General features: G+C 39.8%; 1 protein-coding gene across 1 annotated transcript in view; it reads right to left on the bottom strand.

Annotated features, from left to right (window-relative positions):
- The window catches only part of LOC146165440 (indian hedgehog protein-like), a 28,088-nt gene extending 6,722 nt beyond the window's left edge, over positions 1-21,366 (bottom strand). The window contains exons 1-3 of the mRNA XM_083381855.1: positions 20,450-21,366; positions 3,523-3,646; positions 2,576-2,710 (exon numbers count right to left, since the gene is read on the bottom strand). Of these exons, the coding sequence (XP_083237981.1) occupies positions 2,576-2,710; positions 3,523-3,646; positions 20,450-21,097 (907 nt within the window). The 5' untranslated portion in view covers positions 21,098-21,366. The remainder of the gene's footprint in view (positions 1-2,575; positions 2,711-3,522; positions 3,647-20,449) is intronic.
- Positions 21,367-23,186: the final 1,820 nt, after the last annotated feature.

The raw sequence follows: 23,186 nt of genomic DNA, 5'->3' as shown, positions 1-23,186 counted from the left end.
TAATTAACTAAAAATTCATCTGGTAATTAAAATTAGTAACCAACGTTTCGGCAACCGTTACGAGAGTTCGTTGTTATTCACCCACAAGAACGCGATTTGCATAGGTTTGCCTAAATGTTGATTAACGATTACAATTACCAGAGGAGTTGTTTTTGATTATTATTAACAAAATATTTGTTTAAAATGTGATACTGATTAAGGCATAGTTGGAGAGAAATATATGAGGTTTCTAATATAAACCCCAAAAGGTTTCGAGTTCCACGTTAAGTATAAGGTTTGATCGTATTCATAAGATGTGTGCCAAGATCAGTTTTTACTACTTCATGGATGCTAAGACTTATATGGTAAATAATTTTTAAATTCTGTTTAGAAAATAAAATGTCGTTATCCTTGTAAAATATATAGATCTGAACGATCGCTAAGTTTCGCCCTTGTACTTACAATCACAAACTTCAATAAAACGCCCACAAGAAAAGAACGAGATAAATTGCGTTTTTTTCAAGGGCACTTCACAAAAAACAGAAAGGCGACAATGACGTCATGCTTTGAGCTCCCCCGCACGACATTCTATCTATGACGCAATAAACCGCCCAAAGCCGCCCAGACCAGGTCCTAATGCGGCGCCCGACGGTCCATTCAGCGCCCGACCCTACACTCAAATATGCGCTTAATGGGAATAGCCGTACATAAGCGTCATATTCAAGCCCATTAAGACCCTAGCTTGGTCACAGCGCTACGGTCGTGAAAAAAACTAGGGCTTATTGGCCGCCACTTGCCGTAACCAAATATTTGCTCGCTCGTTAAAGACAAGGTCATCTCTGCCGGGTATCTAAGCCGTTATTTCACCGGCCGTGGGAACATTGAGGGTTTAGCTGCGGAATTTAATTGTACTTCGCGTCCACATTGGTAAGTGGCCTGTTTTTTCGCACCCATATGGGTAAGTGATCCCATGTTGTATAACCCAATGGTTAAGTAACCCCCTTTTTTCGTAACACCCCTCCCCATGTCAAGGAACAATGCGATTTTCCGAAGGGCGAAAAACAACAACACGTAATCATCGATGCAACTATTCACAAATGGGTTTTTGTCCACTTGAAACTGGGGCGTGTTACCCTCTTACCCACTCCAAGCCCCAAGCCCCTGCGAAAATACACCCCCAAGTCGGGGGCGCGTTCGACACCGACTCGTCACTCCTCAGTAGTAAAATGATGTCAGTGCTTAAATTTAAACATAAAAATAGCGCTTTTCATCACGAACATAAAAGTGCCCAAATCGTTGGAATTTGGCATCTCGTGTTACCCCTCCCCCCCCCCCGTTGGGTAAGTGAACCCCAAACCCCACCAATTAACCGACGCGAATCGATTACCGCACCAAAGCGCCGCATTCCAGTAAATAACTTTCCCTTGCCCCTTTTTCACCCTTTTTCGAACCCCTCGTGGCCCCACGGAAACGGCAACATTCGGATTTCGTCGATTCGCGCGCGATCCTAAGTAGCGCATTGTGACGTCACAAAAGGTCGCGCCGGCAAGGTCGACGCTTGTTTGTTTTCAAAACAGAGCGATCGCGCGTCGAGTCGCGGCCCCCAACGGACCCCAAAGGCCCCCGACGTGCCTAGGGCGTCCCACATTGTCCCTGCCCCATAGACAAACATCACCCCTGGATCTGTAGTCCCTGCTTTGTAACGCTTGTTAACGACTTTAGGCTTGCGGCGAAGTTGGAACGTGTCTTTTGTCGATTTTGCGGCCAAAAGTGAGTTGGTTTGATGCCTGGAGCATTCTCGCTAATGGTTAACGGATTGTAGCTTTACTTTAAGCCAGTGTTTATTCTCAACCTTTTTTGTGGCGGCGGACAAATCCTACGCGTATATTATAACAACGAAGCTTTGGCGAGTCAATTCGCCTAACCTAAATTTTGAAAGAGAGTGAAACAGAAGACAAACAGCATTAATAATTTCGAATTAATTAGAGCAAAATGTGTATATCCTGTAACTTTTGAACAAACTGATTTTTGGTTTACTTCGTTCTGTACTTAGTTTAATCTTTATCATTAAAATAATAAATATAACTAATGTCTTCGTATATCACTCACAGTTCTTTCAAAATGTTCGAGTAATCTTGCTCAGAATCAATCCCAACAAACCTGCCTATGTGAACTATGCGGTCGGGGACCCAAGCCAACTTAAACGGCATCTCAATTTAGGGTCGCCACCCATAGGTTTAAAGACCGAAAATGAAAGATAGGGACTTTAAATTAGAATATATGCACAGAACCAGTCCCTCATTTTTTATGCAAAACACAGCTGAACGCAAACTGAACTATGAATAGGACAAATTTAACCCTTTTTTCAACCATGCCGGGTTGCCAGGTTTGCTTAAAACGCGTTGAGAGATCGCTCCTACAAAGCCGATAAGAAAACGCGTTGGGAGATCGCTCCTACAAAGCCGATAAGAAAACGCCACCAACGAAAACTGATCAGATTCTAACTCACCAAAGCATTTAACAAATGAAAACAAACACTCAAAGCACTCGGGATGGTCTATAAGGTTTAGTAGCCTAATCTGAAAAACCCTCGAACCTGATATCACGGAACAATGGATGTGGTTAGGACCCTCGAAGTAGACCCAGTCAAAGCCGGCCTCCAGGGCCATTCCGGCCAGCATGGGATACTTGTCTGAATCGCCGTCGGCCATGTCTAAGTCCACTGCTCTTCCTGTGTAAAAATATGTACGTATTAGTATGTTAATTGACTAATTATATTTGTTAGTCTTAAGTTAATTGACCAATTGTACTTGGATGTAAAAGGCATCAATCGTTTTATTCTTCGCCTGTAAAAACTTAAGTGCGCTGCGAAAACAGCTAAAATATGACAGGTAAAGAACAAAACGAATTTGATTATTGTATTAGGTTACTGCAATTGTACTTTGTTTTCGGGGTGATTCCAAAAGCCGGATTAATTCGATTGCTAACAGCTCTTTGAATGTAACCAATTAAACAGGTTTTGCACACAAGTTATATACAGAGTAACGCATACTGTCCAAAACGTAATGTACAAACACGATTTCGCAGCAAATTTATTTTCATTCTTGTTTTTGTTTATATATATAAACGTAAAATCAGCAGACAAAAACCATTAAGAAGAGTATGTAAATGTCTAGAAAAAAAAACTAATGTTCACTTTGGGTATACGTTTATTCCATTTACATATACTGGGCTCGTTTGGATCACAAGTTCGACTTTATGTACGCCAAACGTGCCTTCGTTCACTGGTAACTTGTGTTAAGTGGAATTACAATTGCGTTTTAATATAAAATAACCCGTGGCCGATTTGTTGTTCCCAGGGGTATGAACACTGCATAGAACAGGCAATTGTTTCCAAAAATAAATCCTAATGTGCTACTGCAAATTTACTTGGTAAAAAATACACTTTGTTGCTATCCAATTAATATTAACACCCAAGAAAAAACAGCCAAAGCATGTCTAACTGTTGGACTTTGGACTTAAAGTACAACAGTATCCTCTCACCTTCGTAATGCAGAGAATTCTCTTCGTGGGTGTTCTCGGGCGCCCAGGCCTCTGTGACCCTCACCTTGACCCCCCAGGTATCGAAGACCCAACTGGCCAGGGTGCTCAGTCGATCGCTGCAGCGCTGTGAACAAAAATCGGTTTTAAATTATCAATAAATTAATAAGAATTAAACAATTTCCAAAACACTAACAATGTACAATTGAAAATATCGAGGCAAAATATTGAATAAAGAATAAAAAATATTGTTCAATTAGTGTTAAAAACAATAATGTTTTTATTTTGTAATACATATTTTGTTTTTAGTAAACAATAATAAACTAATTGATAAACAATGTGATGGAGCAAATAAAACCTGTAGAAAAATCTTTAAAATATATCATTTTTATTTTGTAAAACAAAATGTATTAACTATGCAACTGCCTGGCCATCACAGCTTAAATTTGTTTGTACTTCATATTTGCTCAACATCCTTATTTTCTATTTGGTAACATGTTTAGGCATGATATGAGGTTTCAACCCTTAACCCTGGGAAATACGTTGGACCCGTTGATTTGCGGATGGATTCCTTTTTTGCGCACGGTGTTATATTTCAAAGAAACAACTTGTAACAGCAAATAAGGCGTGACAGCGCAAACAGCTACCGTGTGCGATTGTTTCACAATATAAATTGAAACCAGTTACCCTTGAATTTTGTGTAGTAAACAGCTAAACGATTGTCAAATATCCGGACAATAGTTTGCCCGAAGAATCAGTATTTGAATAAGCAACACAAAAGTATGAATTAAATACTTCAAAAAATGCGTAATTGTTCACAGTCGAGGGGTTAATATTTGGTAATAAAATAAAAAGGCCTGTCAATCGAATTAGGATAAACTGCTGATGCAATTTACTTGGCGAAATGCATATTTTATATTACAAATTTTAATACCTCGCTGGCTGTTTTTTCTTCGAAACAGTGAGTTTCTCAAGCTACAACATTTTTTTACAACTTTTGTCGTCGGCATCATATGTTCTGTTGGAGGACATGATTTTTTCGGGGAACACATACTAAGCTTATTTGCCAGTTATGTATGCTTTTTGAAATGTAAAATATCAACTATATACAAGGCTCCGAATAGACGCAACCAAGCTTTCAAGGTGGGGGAGTTTTGAAGGGAGTTTTAAATGTCATCGCGGTTAAGTTTCGCAAAAGCTCTCAGGTAATGTTCACAAAACTACAGCACGGTGGTTTAATTTCTCAGCCAGCGAGATATCCAAATTACTCTGTAATACCTGAAATATTGGTCGGATGCAAAACGTAATCTCAAATTCTCATAAAAGTTTAAACTAAACGATAATTTTCGAAAGTCCAGTATAAACTTTTATTAGCATTTATTAAATCTTGCCTGTTTTTTGTTTTGTTTATATTTTGAGTCAAAAAGGTGAATCCGAATTTTATAATCGGCCCGCGAACGTCAATCCTTACTTGACGATGTTTACTTGACTAAGAGAATAAAAATGCCGTTGGACAAATAAGCATTTTTATAAAGTCCGAAATAGATTAGAACTAGAATTAAAGCACTCAAGCAATTCACAAATTAGATTGGAATAAGCCGCATTTTGTGCTAATTCATGGAATTAGGAAACTAGAAATAGCTATAGTTGCCTAAGTCTGCCTTAAACCAGCCTGCCATCGATTTTATAGTTGTCCTTATGATTCGCCGCAACCTTGAGTTTTCGAAACTTTTATGAAACAGTTTAGCGATCCCCGTTATCAGGAAGCCACGTGTTAAAGAGGCTGTGGCCCTAGATCTGTCAGCAAAGGCCCTAAACCATTGGCGACAAGCTGCGGAAGACATTAGCGGCAGACGCAGCACGCTTCACTTGCAACGTACAACAGCATAGCAGAGCTATGCGCTAATGATTTTTGCGGCCTGTCTTGTTAGTTACATTCAAGTTACGGCGTTGGCTTCCATTTGACACGCGAACTGTCATGGTGGAAAATTGTTCGCAAAACACGCTTTTTTTAAGTTGATTTTAAAAGTTGGGCACGGGCAATTTAGTGAAGAGCACGCAATTTGATTTTACGACTTCTTTTCACATTTGAGCATATTGGTTGGAGGTTGTAGTTAGATGTAGTAAGAATATGAAAACCCATACCAAAGTAGGTTTAATTTTGAACGTTTTGGATATCTCTTTATACCTTTCAATCCCCAAATGTTGACAAATGAATACTTCTGCATGTGCATTTCTTTAGGAACACATTTGGTAAGAATTAGGAACAACATTTGGTGTTGCAATTAACACGTATGTATTCTTGTATGAGCCATGCTGCATTGTATTTTCTAAATTATTAGGCTGATCTATTAGTTCTCCAAATAAAGTTGAGTCATTTAGCTTTATACGCACACGGAAAAGAAAGAAATAATTAAGAAACACTGTCGAAATGTAAAATTTTCACATTGTTGTGTAACGATAATTTAGTTCACATTTCTACTAATGATAAATGGGACTTTCGATGTTGCTGTAAAACCTTGCTTAAACTGTATATTCCCCAATGCATTTTCACACTATAGATACACACTGGAAAGATTGTAATTCGGTGTAACCATTCTACGTTATATTTTTAGACTGATTTAGTCACTTACTGTCCGATAGCAAAAGAGTGACTCGCAAGTGAAGTCACATTCTCACTTCCGCAATATTTACAGAACACCTCTCGCCGATACTAAGAATACATTAGGTGTGGAAAGATTGTGTCTTAAACAAGTGACACAACAGCGGAGAATTTCGGCCCCCAATGAAAGACAAAGGACTTTTTATATTTATTTCGGGTGCGGTGTGTTAATGGGGCGTAGTCCAACGTCCAAGTGCATCATTTGACCAAACTGAGTGGTCTGACTCACATTTGGCTTTCTATAGGCCGTAAACGTACCATTGACCGCCGATTGCATAACGGCACCCGCCCCAAAAAGAAGGCCAGCAATGTTCCCTCTAAGCATTTTTTTGTAAATTCATCAAAAATTAGTATAGGGTAACAAGTATAGATAACTAAACTTTCTAAAGCTTAGGCAAATTTTGGCAAAAAAACCCCTTTAACTTCATCTATTGATGCTTAGTAATGTCGTCATTTAATATCGGATCGGGTCGCGATACGTTTTGTCGCAAATATCGGTATCGGATTAAAGTGTATCGGGCATTCCTGCAGTACAAACACCTTTCTTAAAATATGAATTAAGAGTTTGTAGTATGCGAACTTCACATTCGCTTTTATACAAGCCCCAACCAAAAAAAAAAAAAATTGTATGTTACTCATGTGGCCCCATGGCAACCCCCCCCCCCCACCCCTACTGCCATAGGCAATTCAGGTATTACGCAACAGAAATTTGCCCGACAAAGCGGTAAAAACCACGAGGAGGTAAGAAAAATCGAAAGGGCCCAGAAACGGAAACAGGCACTTGCCGCCATTTTCTAAAAGCGCGACCACTTAGCGGCGTGTTGTGACATGGGCGGTGATGCGGAACCGGGTGGGGGAGGGGGTGCCCGGGCCCTTGGGCGACGCTCGCCCGCGACCGCGTTATGACGACATAATTCCGCCTTTGTCGCCGCGGCGCGCGATCGCCTTCGTTAGCGGTAAGTGGTGTGACGAGAGGGAAACGGACCATTTGCGACGGTCGGCTGGAATCGGTTGTTTATAGGCTGATTTTTAGGCCATTTTTAAACCATTTTTTTAGACCATTTTTAGGCCGATTTTTAGTCAATTTTAGGCAGATTTTTAGCCAATTTTAGGCAGATTTTTAGCCAATTTTAGGCTGATTTTTAGCCAATTTTAGGCCGATTTTGAGCCAATTTTTAGGCAGCTTTTAGTCCGCTTTTAGGCCGGTTTTTAGGTCAATTTTTAGGCCATTTTTAGGCCATTTTTAGGCCGATTTTTAGCCAATTATTAGGCCAAATTTTAGGCCGTTTTTGAGGCCGTTTTGAAAGCAACCATCTCTTTAAAGGACCGATATTTTTGGTTCTTTTTTACCATTAATTTAGTTTTTTTGTCGCTATTGTTCGGGTTATTTTATCCCTTCTTTTAGGACCTTTTTTTCTGCTTTTTTACATAAGCTGTCTGAAAAGGTGGCAGAATAAAACAAAGTTGGCGACGTTTTTCGCATTAAACAGTTAAGTTAAATGGCAAAGTTCAAAAAGTTTGAAATATTATGAATAAAGTTGACTGGAGGGTCTAGTAAGGCTTGGTACGTTCGACAATAGCTTATCTAAAACGATAGCCTAGTATCTATATTCAATGTTTCGGCAATGTTAGGGAGGTCAACTTTTACCATATGCTATCCACTTTATCTTGGACTACCTAAAACACACGGTTTGAAACATAGCCTGGTACCCATTGGTAGGCTGAGTACACCGGCCCAAAAGTGGTAAAAATTGCAAATATTTGGGCCTGAATGTATAGTGAACTAATGCGTTGGTAATGGTCGTTATAGGTGTGGCACTTAGGCGCGCCTTTCCTAAATATTCGTCAAAGGGAAAGCTGGAATTTTTTCCGAGTAGCAATTAGAACCGGGGGTTTCCCGGAGCGCGGCAAAAATGGTATTTTTTACGGTTCCAGATCTGACGCTTGTGAAACAAGGTAAAGACAAATCTAACCTTAAAGGAAATGCAGCAAAAAGTTGCTGGGTCCATTTAAAAACATTTTTCGAGTTCAAAGAAAAAGTGCGTAAAATAATTTACATTTGACGTATCGGTAGGTTCGTAAAAATGTACAGCGAATTATAAAGATTACGGTGACTTTAATTCCTCCTTTATTTAATTCTCCTTCTTTTATTCAAAATCCTTGGTTCTAGTAATACAACATAATCAAATCGCAAATTTATTTTTACGCGTTTTAATCGAAATGCGACAGATCAAAACCTACAGAAACCACAAGGTTAGCCGCTTAAACATTTTGAAAACCAACGGATTCTGAGAAAAATCGAGGAAAAAACAAAATCAGCAAAATCAGAGAGTTCCAAGAACGGCGGTCCAAGCTGTCGACGCGAATCCGCGGGAAATACAGGTTTAAAAGGCCGGGGAACGGCGCTAATCTGGCGGTGAACTCTCGTAAAAAGAGCAACGCCCATTCCACCCAGCCGCGCCTAGGTTTGTTTGGATATTTCTCCGACCACCCTTCGCCCTGATAATTCCCGGCTCCGAGCAATATGATAACTAGTCTTTGACTAATAACGCGTCATTCGACGGCACCAGCCTGCTAATGATCAGTGACATTCACGAGCCAGTGTACGTTTATTATGGAAGCACTGCGGTTTTTACAAAGGCGTGATTGCGCCGTTTCCACGTCCTTATGCTGATACCTACGCTGTGCTCTTTATTTTTGGGCTAGAATATCTGGAAATTTGCTAGAGCTTGGTTCTTTACGCCGCGCTAAAAAAGTTTCTGAGCAGTGGCTTCAATCCTTTTTTTAGTCACAGAGTTTACGGGCCCCCAAAGTATTTAATCGAGACGGACTTTCCGAACCCCTTTTCGATATTTAAATAAATCGAAACAACACGGTGGAATCAGTTTATGACCAATGATAGTGAGGGTCAAAATATTAGGCCATGTATGGCTTTCAATCCTAGCTGGCGGTCCAAGCACACAACCCGAATGAACGCGCATTAAAATCATCTATTTAAGGCGGGCAATAAAAGCTTTTGACAGTGACGTGCTTCGCCAACCTGCGCCGTGCAATTAGCATTGTGGGGCGACGTGTGCTTTTAAATGCCGCACTAAGACCGCAAAACTTGAGCGGCCGGTTTCGTGCGTTTCCATGCACATTTAAGGCTAATTCTTTCATTTGAAAGCGCTAATTCTCGTTTGCTAAAACGACGTTAGTGGTGAATAATTGCCGAGGGACATAGCTGAATTTCGCAAGCTGAAAAACAGGCCTTTGTCCGGTGTTATAAACTAGGTATTTTGTATGACAGAATACAAGTCAAATTATTTGCTAAATGACTTTAGTCCAAGTCAAATTATTAGCAAAACGATCTACTGAATGTCATTTGCGAACAATAGCAAATCAAGTTCCAGTTAGAATCATCAGTTACTCAAGTCGGGCTATTGACTAAAACCTATAAGTATTGTAATCAATAAACTCTTCCGATTTTAAGAAATATGTCAAATAGTGCCTATCCGGTCAAACTCAAACTATTTTCGGTGTAGAAGGGAAAAAAACGTTGAAATGGTCCAATTTTCAAAAATATTTAAAATAGTGCCTATATAGTTGAACTCCTATTTTAGGTGCAAACCGGAAGAAAAAAACGAATGATTAAACACAAAAACAGTTTCTCCCGTGCTGTTGTAGTATAATTACGCAGCGGAAAACATTTCCTAATCGCATAGGTTGTATTAGACCCGCTTCGAAACCGCCCATTCAATCAAACGCCCTTACAAAATGCGACAAGCGTTCCCTACTAAGCCGCCAAAGCGGTTCCGTCTAAGCCGCCAAAGCGTTCCGGGCGTAAACAAAGTGATTTTAACGGCCCGCTTGCCGTCTCAAGTTCGTCAGATCGATATCAACGGTAAAAGTGTAGGCCGCTAAGAGCCCAGTGTACACGACGATTAGGACCCTTGCTTTCAAGTTATGTTTATTCCAAAGCCTTGGTTTGTTTCTACAGGCCGTTTTAATCGCATAGATTTTTACCCGCATGTTTTAACCTAAAAATAGGACGTGAAAAGCAGCGAAGATGGTCGCATGTTTTCTATTTACCCGAGCAGTCTGGCTTGGTTTATTTGATCAAGGAAAATTGTTTTTCCGGTTATACATACTTTTTTTATCGCATACGTTGGTCAATGTTTAACCTTGATTGTAAGGGGAAGATGGAATAATAAAGAAGTATTGGAGCATAATGATAGAAGGTTGGAAATGAAAGTAGTATGGGCTTGATATTCGATCTTCTTGGTACAAATGAAGAAATAGTGGTTTGCCTTTGTACATGCTGTAATCGCATACGTCTTAACGCGAATGTTCAACCTTAATTGTTAATGGAAAATTGAATAATAAAGAAATTAAGAAGCATAATGGTTGGAGGTTGTTGTTAGACGTACAGTATGATCTTTAATGTTCCTACTATACAAATAAACAAAATAGTGGTCCGCCTTTTTACATACCGTTTTAATCGCATACGTCCTAACGCGAATGTTTAATCTTAGTTGTAGGATGTAAATGGATAAAATAATAATAAAAAATTGTTTGCTATTGTATATGCTATTTTAGTCGTACCCTTATTACCACATATTAAATTAAATTTAAGTTGAGTTTAAGGTGTCAATAGCTAAGAAAAAAAAGTTTTCTGTTTATAAAAGTTTTTGGAGCAAACCTTGTTGCCGGTGCCATTAGAACGAAATGAAAAATTATGGAATGAATTCGCGACAGGTTTGCATTTGTATTTGCGCCTTGACGTTTGGTATTTGGGTCTTGTAGCTCCGTCAAACTGGGAATCGATTTCGAATCAGGATCGGCCGATTCTGCGGTGGCGGTCCTTTGCAAATTGATCCCTTTAGGCTGGCGAATCACGCCCGCAGCAAAGTGCCCAGCCGGTAACGCTTAAAATCCTTTTTATTTATGGCCGTCAGAATGATATTCACACCTATATACGGTTCTCTGAGTTTCAACACCAAATTTATGTGAAAACATCTAAATAAGGACTTGTCGTGTAATATAAGCATTTCATCAACATTGCAAGCCTATAGTTAGGTAGCACTGCATAATATAATCGCAAATGATATTTTAGATGTTTGTCACATTACAAATTTTAAAAGATAATAAATTTACCAAAAGTACATGGTTAAAAATTGATCTTGCACGATTGTAAGGAACACAAGTTACGTTTAATGATATTCATAGGACAGACAACATCACACATTTAATCAAATTCTTCCTAAACACCTAAAATGTAAATTCGCTTGGTTCAATTAAGCAGAAATAAATAACACAAAAAGTATTGCCGCCGAATCTGCACACAGTACAAATAGAAAGCGCCCCAGCGGTTAATAGGGGTCTTGGGTGACTGCTTGGGGTACGTTTTCGGGGGTTACGCGATACAGGGGTTCCCAAGTGATATCGATACCAGATTGGGGGCCGATTTGTGTACAAACAAACGGCGTGGGGCTCTTTGGGACCCGACGTCGCGCGACTAACCCATCTGGGGACCCTTGGGGGTGAGGGGGGTACCAAAACGCGACCGAATCGACACCGGATGGCGCTGTATACGATTGCAGACAATTACCAGCTCGTGTGTTTCAACAAAATAGTAAATACGGGTCTTTAGTTTCGTTGTTGGTTGGAGAGCTATACTTTTATGTCTTTGTGTGTTTGCAGCTTTATGTGGCCGTACAAAGTAAAAGGGGGGTTCGTTGCAGCTATATTTTTTCTTTGTTTTTTGAGTTTCTCGTATGGGTGTTGGCCCTACATGGATTGCACAACAGTTTGAGCACAGCAAGTGCAACCGGATAGCACCTGCTGTTAAATGGCTACAAGGGAATTTTCCCAAATTTAAAACAATTTACGCGGAACGAACTGCTGCAAATACGTTTAAAGTTTATGGAGGATTTAAATCATTTTGTTTTAAGTGGAAAGTGAATAGTTTTTTTGCGGACTTCCTCTCCCCCAAAAAGTGAATCTTGGTATAATTTTATCGTCATTACAAAAACTTTTGAAAATATAGAGGGAATAGTTGTAGATGGCTTGTAAAGTGTCCTTAAACAAGCTATGACGTCATGACGAGCTTTAAATCTTGTCTTTTCCAGTCGGAATCGAAAGCCGGCGAAATGATACCCCGCGCCGCCCGCTTTTAGCTATCTTAATAGCGCCCGATCGCATTTCATTATTTCCAATACCACGGCTTGTATGTATCAAAATGGCGGAAGTTTTGACGAATATATCATCTGCTGGTATTACTACTTAACATAGAATCGCAAAACATTTTGTGGTTCGTTCTAAACAAATACTACAGTGCCCCGGATAAAAGCGTTTATCTCATGTTTGACTCAACATTGCAGTCAGAATGCCAGTAAATTGTTTGTAAATAAACTAATAAAAACTTAAAAACACAGAAGTGTAATAATGTAATATATTTGCTGGTGTATAAGGCATTACGATAGACAAATTTTGAAACTTTTTGTTTTTGAGAAAGTCGGTGGAATCCATTTAAAATGAAAAACAACTGATGTCTAAACACCATCGAATTGTTTGTGTATTAACTCATCAACAATTAAATGACTTTCACCAGTACAAATCGGAAACGTATGACTTCTTTTAAAAAGGTAAAACATTTAGCCTTTGAACCAAAGCAATAGGCTACGGTTTCTATATGTTTATATCGCCTTTATGTTGGGACTCGAACGGTTAAAAACAACTGTTGTTTCTGTCAACAAGCCGTCTAAATTTAAACGCTTAAAAACAGGATGGGCGGTTAATCATTGTGTGGCTTCCATATCCAAATAACATTTCACTTTGCTTTTTGAAATCTTTTTGGTTCAACTTGATAATGATCTCAAAGCCCAAAAAGGTAAATCAACATCATCTTGATAAAGACGTTTCGATACGTTCTTGTATCATCATCAGTTGATGTGACTAAATATATCCAAACCTCGCTTATAAAAGGCGGAACGTAATATTATTATTATCAAGCTACATTACAGATCCGTGCATAGTGTACCTATTTACATAACGTATCTAAGTATATTGGTGTCCCTTTAGGTTCAGTTTAAACAATTGTAAATATAGATTCTAAAACAAATAATAGTAATCATCTTTTTGTTTAAGGATGTCGGGTACTTGATATTTTATTCCCACACCGATTCCCGATATTTTAGACAAAAAGTATGACGATCTGATACCAAATTACGTCATTACCGTAGTCTAAAAACCATAATCAAATTACAAGGTGCAATCTAAATCATTTTCAGAGTTGGGCTGAAATCTTTCTGCTAGAAAGTATATTTATCTTCTATTTAAAAGTATTACTTATTGGAAATTTATCTTTAAATATACTCTAGGTTGGATTACAAAACATGGTTTTTACGCACAAAATCATGTAATGTCAGATCTGCACCGATACCACCATAATATCGGACGAGTATCGATACTATTACTTGACATCGGGTATCGGCTCCAATCCGATATTATCGGATATCCTAAGTTGTGGCACCCTTCAGTCTTTGCACCCACTTGTAGAGTGATTATCCGGTTGCAATCCATTATGAACACCCCTATTCATATCATCACACCAGTCAATGACGAAACAAAATCGAAAAAGAAAGTTTTCAAATTTCGTCAAAAAAATCTCTCCCGGAAGCCAGAGGTGTGAATGGAATGCCGTTTGGCGCAAATATAAAAACGCACCAGCTTAAAGTTCCCGGGGTCGCCTAATACCTTGATGGTCGGTTGTCGCACTTCGCCTTTAAGCAAGGGTTGCACTCGCAGAACAAGACTTTCTCTTGTCGGCGGATTAGTGCTAATACGAGGTCTTAGGGGCAATATTTCACAGTCTGGCGGTCCGCCGGACGCCCCTAGGACCCCCGAAATTGGCCCCAGCTTTTTGATCTTGGCCCCCGACAGGCGTAGGGGGTATTTTTCGGGGGTGACGGTCTAGGAATAAGCGCTCGGATCGTTGAAATGAGAATGTAGAGGTGTCATTACTAAGGGAGGATTGTTTATTTAGCTAATGTCGGGTTTTAAAGGGTGTCGATGTTCATTTGCGATCTGTACAAAGCAAATGGACACGCCTCGAGAACCGGCACCTGCTGTTGCAGCTTTTGCTAATCTCAAAGGCCCATCTCACTTGATCCAACCACCCCCGAAATATATCTTATTGACGCTGTGTTAAGGGTGGATATAGGCGAAAAAAGATTCCGATATTTACGCGCGATTTTTAGGGGTTTAGCGCATCATCCTATGGAGTTTTGCGTCTGTGGCCGAAATGACTAGTTCCGCAAACAATTTGGTGAATTGCGTCCAAACAAAACTGTCCTGGTTTTAATTCTAAGCGCATCTCTGAGGGTCGCAAAGCTTCGGCCTAAGAGTTTCAAATTTTGTCGTATTTTGCTTGTTTCAAAATGACTTGAAAGTTTCAAACCTAAGGTTCGATGCAAAACGCCATTAAAGCTGAATGAATTAGAACGCTAAGTATGCAGGTTGCGCCAAAAAAGGTTCGATAAAACACTGCGCTCAGCTCCTTCAAGTTTTCGATATATATTTGCCCAATATTGACAAATCGGCGTCTAGCTTGCGCCACGGCGGCTCGTAAAACAACCTAATCTCGCCGCTTACACGCCTCATCTGCGTACGCAGCGGCTTCGTACAAAAGCGTCGGATGCGATCGTTAAACGTGGAGCTACGACGTGAACCGAAGGACGTTGACCGTTTGCGGTTCTACGACTGTCTAGCGTCTGCGCCACAATTTACGCGGCCGTTACGTGTGTTTTTAAAGCAGATGTGTAAACTGAACAGGCGGTAAGAAACCGAAAAAGCTATCTTGGTTGATGGCCGCATTTGTCTCATTCAAATACTGAAAACAAGTGACACTGTTAACAAATTGTATTTTAAAGCTGACGAGCTTTGGCACAACAAAAAACGACCCTACTTTTAGGGGAAGGCGGGGTTAAACAAACTGTTTTCACACCGGGCCAGATAACCGTAAAACCGGAAGTAACAATTGACAATTGCGGGTCAGAGAAAACATAAGTGTGCCACAAACTCATTTTGTTATTTTGCAAGGGTGTTTTCGTGTTACCGATATATACGGAGGCAAGTATTCTAGAAGCAAGTCATTCATTAGGTAACCGGTTAAAGCTAAAAACTTGCTCTAATAATGACTTGCCTGGGCCTTGTCTTGTTGTTGATTCGAAAATGCTTAACTTAGACTTTATCATTTTTACAAATGACTTGGCTGGGCTTAAGTGATCATAAAATGACTTGTTTACAACACTTGCTTTAGACCACAATTGACCTTGAAACAGCAAGGCGTTTGTAAGCGATGTAAAAGTTTTTGTACATGTCTACGTTTAAACTTCACGGTTACATGTTCCGGGCTGGGGTCAGTGCCAGGGGAACGTGTCGTCTGGAATCGCGCGGTGCGTCGCTGTTTTACGATCGCGAAAGAAAAACGACGGAAAATGTCGTCGGTCGTTTGATGTCTGCCGTTTCTCGCTCGCGAGCAAACAAAGGTAAGGGAAGTCGAATTCCATATGGCGCTTATGGCGCTTGAAGCGACGTTGGCGAATCGATTTTTCGGACAATCCGCGCACAAAGCCCGCTCGCCAGCAGCTAACAGTAGCACCTAAGGAGGTCACGGCCAGAGGCAGATACAAAGGCGGATGGGTGGTGGGCAATTGTGTAGTGATTGCTATAACAAAGTATTGTGGACAACTTCTTTCAAGTTACTAAAATAAAAGAAAATTGTTTTCCTTCTTGGATTTATGGCGTAATTTTAAAAGATTGGTGTAGCCATTACTCTTATAACGTACTGTGGAACATATTTATAGTTGTAAACTTTTTTCAAGCTATTTAAATTACACCAGAATTTTTTTTCTTCTTGGATTTTATAATTTCAAAAAGTGAGTGCGTGGCTATGTTATCTATTTCAGACACGATTTTAGTCGCTGTTTTTTTGTCAAGTCGACCAATTTGGGCAATTGATTTTGGGGTTAAATGTTCAGTGACGTAATGTTAATGCATTTTATCATGGTTAAGCGACATTAAAATTTATGACGATATTTCGTAACGTCATATCTAAAAACTTGCTGTAAATACGTGCTCCACGGGTTACAGAAGGTTACTTGTATTTTACGACATAATTGATTGACGCCTTGCATAAAATTCCATATAGACCTTCCCGGACATAAAGCCTGGATCCGTCCCTGGTCACGGCCACTTTGGACGCTTGGCCTCGTTTGACCCCCGGGCCAGGCGCCCCCGTGGTCCGATTAGCACGGCGGAGCCAGGGGATTTGTAACTTGCTGCAAGGCAGATGCCAAAATAAGCGGCTCGAAATTTGTTTTTAAATGGAAAGCGCAGCTTGTATTTGTGTTTTAATTGAAAATTTGGCTTCGTAAAAACTAGGAAGCATTTGCTCGAAGATTGATGACCATAATTAGATTGTTGTAAAATGTTTAACGAAATACCGCGAGTTTACAAGCGTTGTAAAATTCGAACTTTGAGGAAATTTTGCTAGAAATAATAGATAAAATAAAAAGCTACGTCAGATCGTCTTGGCGATTTTCAGGCAAAACAATATAGCCCATAAAAAACTGCCCTGGGAAAATCGTAAGGAATAATATGAAAAACCTACTGGCTGGAGACAGTCACTATCAAAACAATAAGCAGGAAAAATTGGCTGGACGATCTAATTTTAAGGGAAAAAAGCCCAAGGAAAATATTGGCTTGACGATTCACTTTAAAAACACACAAATACGGAAAAATTGGATTGACGATTCACTACAAAAAGGGGCGAAAATATTCGCTTGACAGTTTAATAAAAGCTCTAAGATTAGGGTCAGTGCCCCTAGCAAGAATGTGACGTTTTACGTGCGAACGCCCTTTCTTTATGAAAAGCCTTATTTACGCCCACGCAATTTTACACATTTCTGTGTAGGCTTTTTGATATTTGTTTTGCGTCTCGTAGCAGGGGTGGGCAAACTCTACAAGGCCTAAAGGTCACTATTCGAAACGTCATAAACTTGGGCTATTTTTGGAAAAATTTGTAAATTAAAATTGATTGAAGATACCGCCCCTACTATAAAACGGTCTTGCTGTGAAAAGAGGTTTATGTTATTTCTACAGGTTGTATAAGATCAGTTTACTTTTCTGGTTTATTTTAAATTAATCAAAATACGTAACCACGCTATGTCAAATAATGTTGTACAGCAATATTGACCAGTGTTGTACTGACTTGACATAAGTTCACTTAAGTCGCTATTGTAAATGACTTAACTTCATTTTACTTAGATCTTTTAATAAAGTGACTTGAAGTGACTGAAATTATTTAGACAAATGATTGGTCAGAATAGACAGTGAAAATTTTAATTTTTGAAAAGCTTAATATCAATTTATAATGCCATTGCTCTGACTTGAAATTGACTTGTGTAATAAATAACTTGGACTGGGACCGAGCTTGCAAATTGTTAAAATGACTGACTTGTGCCTAATTTATTTTGCAAACGAATTGACTGGGACCTAATTTATTTGAAAATACTGGTTTACAACATTGGTACTTACTCATCAACTGGGTGGGTGGCAGTGCAGTACAAAAGCAGGGATTATATATAGTTGCTCTAGTTTATATTCTAAAGATTATCGTTTATCCAAGTCTTTGATTTATCATTTTGAGGTTATGATTTCATTGAAAATCCCTCTTATAGTTTAGCGCCAATACACGCACCTGTTTGGGAAACCGTATATTCATTTGAGAATTACACAATTTACAATCACGTTTAACCGCCAAACGGTGATACCAGGAAATAGAAATTAAACAAACTCTAACGAGCGACTGAAAACAACATGACTCGATACACTTAAGTCGGTAAAAATATCTCTGATGTTCACGAATTACTAGAGATTGATTAATAAACTCGAGCTAAGGCGTGGCGACATAATTTTGTTGTATTCATTTTGATTTTAGCCATTTTGGCAGTCCATTTTTTTCAGGTTATTAGGCTAAAACTTATTTTAACGTTAAGAAGTCCAGTTACCTTTAGTATCGTTTAATAAATTTAAATAAATTGTAGAAAAATTGGCAAACCATTGCTAAAATTTCTATGTTAACTTGGTAGTACCGATACGACTTCTTGGCATCGGGTATCGACCGCCGGTAAATTGGCCATTTTAGGAGGACTGGGCCTTAAAAAAAGCCACGAAACTTGGCCACTTGCGAGGGAACTCATACAAGAGGTTGCGCTTTCAACGCATCGAGGCCGTTTCGCTCGATAAACGACAAAGCGCTGGTCGTTGTTGAAAGTGTCAGGGACCCGTCACTCTCCAAATCGCGCCATTATCGCTCAAAAAAGGGAGGGGGTGAAGAAAGGGAGGGTGAAAAACAGGGTGTACCCCATATTTTCCCAATGTACCGCATATTTAACTTTCCCACCACTTTCGCTTTTTTACCACTTAACTTGAACAGTAACAAGTATCAGTTCCCCCAAAAGGTCCAAGTGAAGTCTTTAGTCTAAACTAAACGATTCAAGTAAAGTTACGCCGTTTTACCAAAACGACTTAAGTTAAGTCAAGTCATTTGAAAACAGTGACTTAAGTGCACTTAAGTCGAGACACTAACTTAACTCATTACAACACTGCAAGGAGGTGAGAAATGTGTGAAGAAATAAAATGCAAAACAAAAATAATTCAAATTAAGACTGTGAACAAATTTTTGCAGCCCATAACCAAGGTTAGCATTCAAGCAAGTAAAACATAAATAAGTTCAAATCGCTTGTCGTTGTTGAAAGCGTCAGAAACCCGCCACTTTCAGGATCGCGCAATTATCGCCGGTGGCGCGAAAAAAGGGAGGGGTCGAAAACGGGGGCTGGGGGTGAAAACAGGGCGCGTTTTCGGCCTGCGAAAGTGGTTAAGTGGTAAAGTTAAACACTCGCGAGCGGCGAACCGCGTCGATCGTCGTCACGCGTGAAACGTAAAGAAGCGAGGGGAAGATAGACTTTGAGTTTTCACGCGTTTTTAAGCCCCCCTCCCCCATGGGGGTGTTTTAGGGGTGTAGGAAAAGGGGGCGGAAACGGCCGCGCACGCGCGTACCTGCCACATCAAAAGAAAGTGCGACCGAGCAAATCTGGGATTTTGAAGGCGTGTAATTTGCCAGCGAGGCGCCGCTACAGCGACAAAGTATACGCTCTAAACTTAGCAAAACACCGGGCCTCTGTTTTTGCACTTCATGCCAACTTTTTTCGGAAAAAAAATTTGTGGACGTGACTTTTATGCACCGCAATTTTAAATCCGTTTTGGTCGACTCAATTCGGCACCGAGATAGGGCGATGCGAACATTTGTAAAAAATGATTTTTTTTGCACATGTTTTTCTGCCCTTTTTCACCAGCATATATAAGCATATACAAGGACAGAAATATTTATCTACGGGAACAATTAGAGTTTCCACCAAACACAGCCCCTTGATACATTTGTGCAAATGTATTTGTGCAAATGTGCCTAAAAACTAGCACTTACAATTAACTCTCATGATTGTACAAACAACAAACAAATTTACTTTATTTATGAAGACAGGTTTTTTTTAATATATTTGCAGGAAATCGGAAAGATCTTCTAACCTAACCTTTCTAATGCAGTCTCAAATATATACTTGCAAATTTGTCCCAATAATTTAGAAGTTAGTTTAATCTCACACCGGTAAAATGATACTATAGCAGACTACAGTGCTTTAACGTGAAGATCTAAAATGGTCGGCAGACTCATCTATAAACCTATAACATGTCCTTCAATTATTTCAAAACTCTAAAACGAATGGTAAAACTAATGTTATACGGGATCAAAACAATAGTAATATCTTTTTATTTGAGTGCTTCTCAAAGTCTTTAATTTTTAAATGTCGTTAAAAATACCGTACCCAAATATGTTTATTCAAAAAAATGAATTCCATTTTTCTCCAATCTTTCAGCGACCAATTAAAGGAGCTGTTTTTTGATTAATATTTTGTGCCAGTTAGCAATAGTTAATATGCAGATATGTTAATACGGCTAAAAACTCAGAATAATAACAATTGCGCCCCTTATATAAGTGATGCTTTAATTTAATCACATTAACTGAAGATGATACAACTTGTATCGAACCGTCTTCTAATAAAGATGATGTCGATTTACCTAATCTTGTTGGCTTAGTTAGAGATTCGTTATCACGCTAGACATATTTAGTTGGGTAAATGGCACTACCAACATTACATAGAGCCTCACCCTGGACATGATGTGCCTGCTGTTGTCCTCCGAACCCGCGTCCTCTTTGAAAACCACCATAGGGTCGTAGCTTTCCATCAACTGGCGAAATCGCTTCGAATTTCGGGCGATTGGACCCTCGGCCGGCCCACTGGCCCCCAGGGTGAGCTCAGACATGTGGGGCTTGTATTGACCCACACGCATCGGTTGAATCCCCTTGCCACGGCGTTCGGGACCACTATGGGGCCCTGGGAAACACCCCTCGACCAAAAGGACCCCGATTGGCTGCTCCCAGAAACCCAGCAGAATGGGGTTGGCGATAAATGTCCAGAGTAAAAATCCGCTTGCGAGCCTCGAAGGCGAAAGAGTTAGGGTTTGCCGGTGGGCCGAAAAGGAAATGGGCTTTCTGGGCCATTTTCTGACCATAGGACCGCCCGGACGCGTTTGGCCGTTTAGGAACTGCTGGTTCCGCATTGGCCTTGTCAGGGGACAGCTGCAGGTTAGCGCCGAACCGCTGTTGGCATTGTAACTCGTAAAATCGCCGTTGACGCTTTCGTCGGCGCTGTCGCTTTGAACCTGGGGATTCAGTCGTCGTCGCATTTCGTCATTTCCGCTAAAAAGTCCATTTTCCGGGTTTGTGCAGCGCTCCATGTTTCTGCGCTGATTCATTTGAAGCTGTTGTTTTTTGTTGTTGTCGTTTTGACAAGCAGGTTTCAGTTAGAATGCGACCTTATACGTGCGAGTTTGCATGACAGCTTCGCCGTTACTAAAAAGTGAAAACTTGAAATGAAGCGCCTCAAAACCGTAAATATTGTAATTGTTTTACTGAACAGCTAACGTAAACGTAATCGTAACGCTCTTTCACTAAGGAACAGATATAAAAGGACATTAAAATATTTAATCATTTAAATTAGGTATCGCTCTTAAAAACAAATATCTCAAAGATATTTTCAAATAGGTATTTGTCATCCTGTATACTTGAATAAAACAGGTGGCAGACTTCTATAATATTTTGCAACTTTGATTTACTCAGATGTAAGGGTTATTTTTGAGGCCGGCTATTAGCCTTTCGTAAATCTAACCTTCGTGTCGTTTTTAGGTGTAAACATATTTATAAACTTCCATATGCTTTTTTACAAACTTTTTCAGAGTGTCGATTAATGAACTAAGATTTCTATAAAGGTTAACTAAAAGCAACCGTACTTCTTTATTGTTTAATCAGGTGGCATTTCACTAAAACAAGTTACATTGTATTCTCGACTACAATTTGTCTTTATATAGTGCCATCTGATTACCTTAGAGTTAGACAAATACGGACGTTTGCATAAATCACTTCTTTATGGGTTTTCATTTTCCAAACTTGCTACACAAGCGTAAATCAACATGCCGCAGTGTGTTTGCCTTCTGTCATCAAAATAAAACCTTGCAGACTTCCTATTATAATCTGTACGGAAACAGCAGCGGCCTAAGCCCTACTTTGCAAGCCAACGTTTGTTAAAGCTCTTTCGTCGCCGCCATCATTATTCATTCGGGGGGTGAAGGGTCTGACACTACATTTCACAACGGTTTACGTTTATCGGCTTGCGGCACACCGGAAAATCACAGAAAATTGCGGCACACTCTCTGCTAAACGGTGGCAAATTGCAAATCCCTTTCGGAACACGGAAAGGTTATAGGTGAATATCCTAATTTTAATACTTTTAAATAAATAGGGTTTATTAAAACTCGCAAGCTTGCTTGGACGCATTTTTGTATTGCAAACGTATTTCTTTTAAACCACTTCCAAAAATTTCGTGGCACACATTATATATAACTTTAAAAATTATAACTTAGCATTCGACCTTACTACATGACACAGCAAGAAATACCATGGGTATTTCATTTTATCTATTTCTAATCGACAGAGTTCATTTAAAAAAAGTATGGCAAAGTCGATTGGACGACTATTTGTAATATTAATACAAATAAGTTTACTACGAAAAATACCAAAAAAATTCGTGCCACACTTTCCATACAACTCAAACGTCAATCATAATTTGACAATCAACCTTACTACAACGAAAAAAAATGCCATCAAATTATCCACTTTTCTAAGTCGAGCGCGCCTTCAAGTCTAGCATGATTTCCTGCAATATATTTTTGCAATACGAATATCCGTAAAAGTATATTAATGCTTCGTGGCGGCATATTTTATATCTCCCCAGGCACACGCAGTTAAAGAACCACTTCTGTTAGCTGTGCATCCAAACTGGCGAGATATTCAAAAATTATACCAAAGTTTCGCGGCACACTCTACAAATCTCGGTTTGATCATAACTGCTGTATACTCTGCTTTGCAACTGGCGAGCGCGCAATGGGGCAATCGTTTGTTTTCTGTTGTAGCCGGGGCGCCTCGTAGCCTGGATTACACTGAGCACACAAACCGACGTCGCATCGTCGCATCGGCTGCCAATTAAACCGACATCACTCGACTGTTTGCCGCGAGCAAATAATTCCCTTTCTAGCGGGGCCGAGTCCGTTTTTTTCTGTATCCTATGGCGCCCTGTAGGACACAGAAAAAACATTGAGGCTCCATTGTCTACCTTTTCCAAACCGACAGTTTTTATTCTCTTTTTTTTTCGCGGGCGTGCGCTTCTTCCATTTGTTTGTACAGATACGCGATATGGCCGCCATTTTTAATCCATCTCGCGCGTCAAACTTGCGATATCTCCTGATCTGAGCCCCACCACCCTGTCTCCCCCGCTGCGACGCCCGTCAA

This window comes from Ascidiella aspersa, chromosome 2, assembly GCF_963924565.1.
Source record: "Ascidiella aspersa chromosome 2, kaAscAspe10.2, whole genome shotgun sequence".
Taxonomy (NCBI): domain Eukaryota; kingdom Metazoa; phylum Chordata; class Ascidiacea; order Phlebobranchia; family Ascidiidae; genus Ascidiella; species Ascidiella aspersa.
This window is presented reverse-complemented; position numbering and strand designations above follow the sequence as displayed.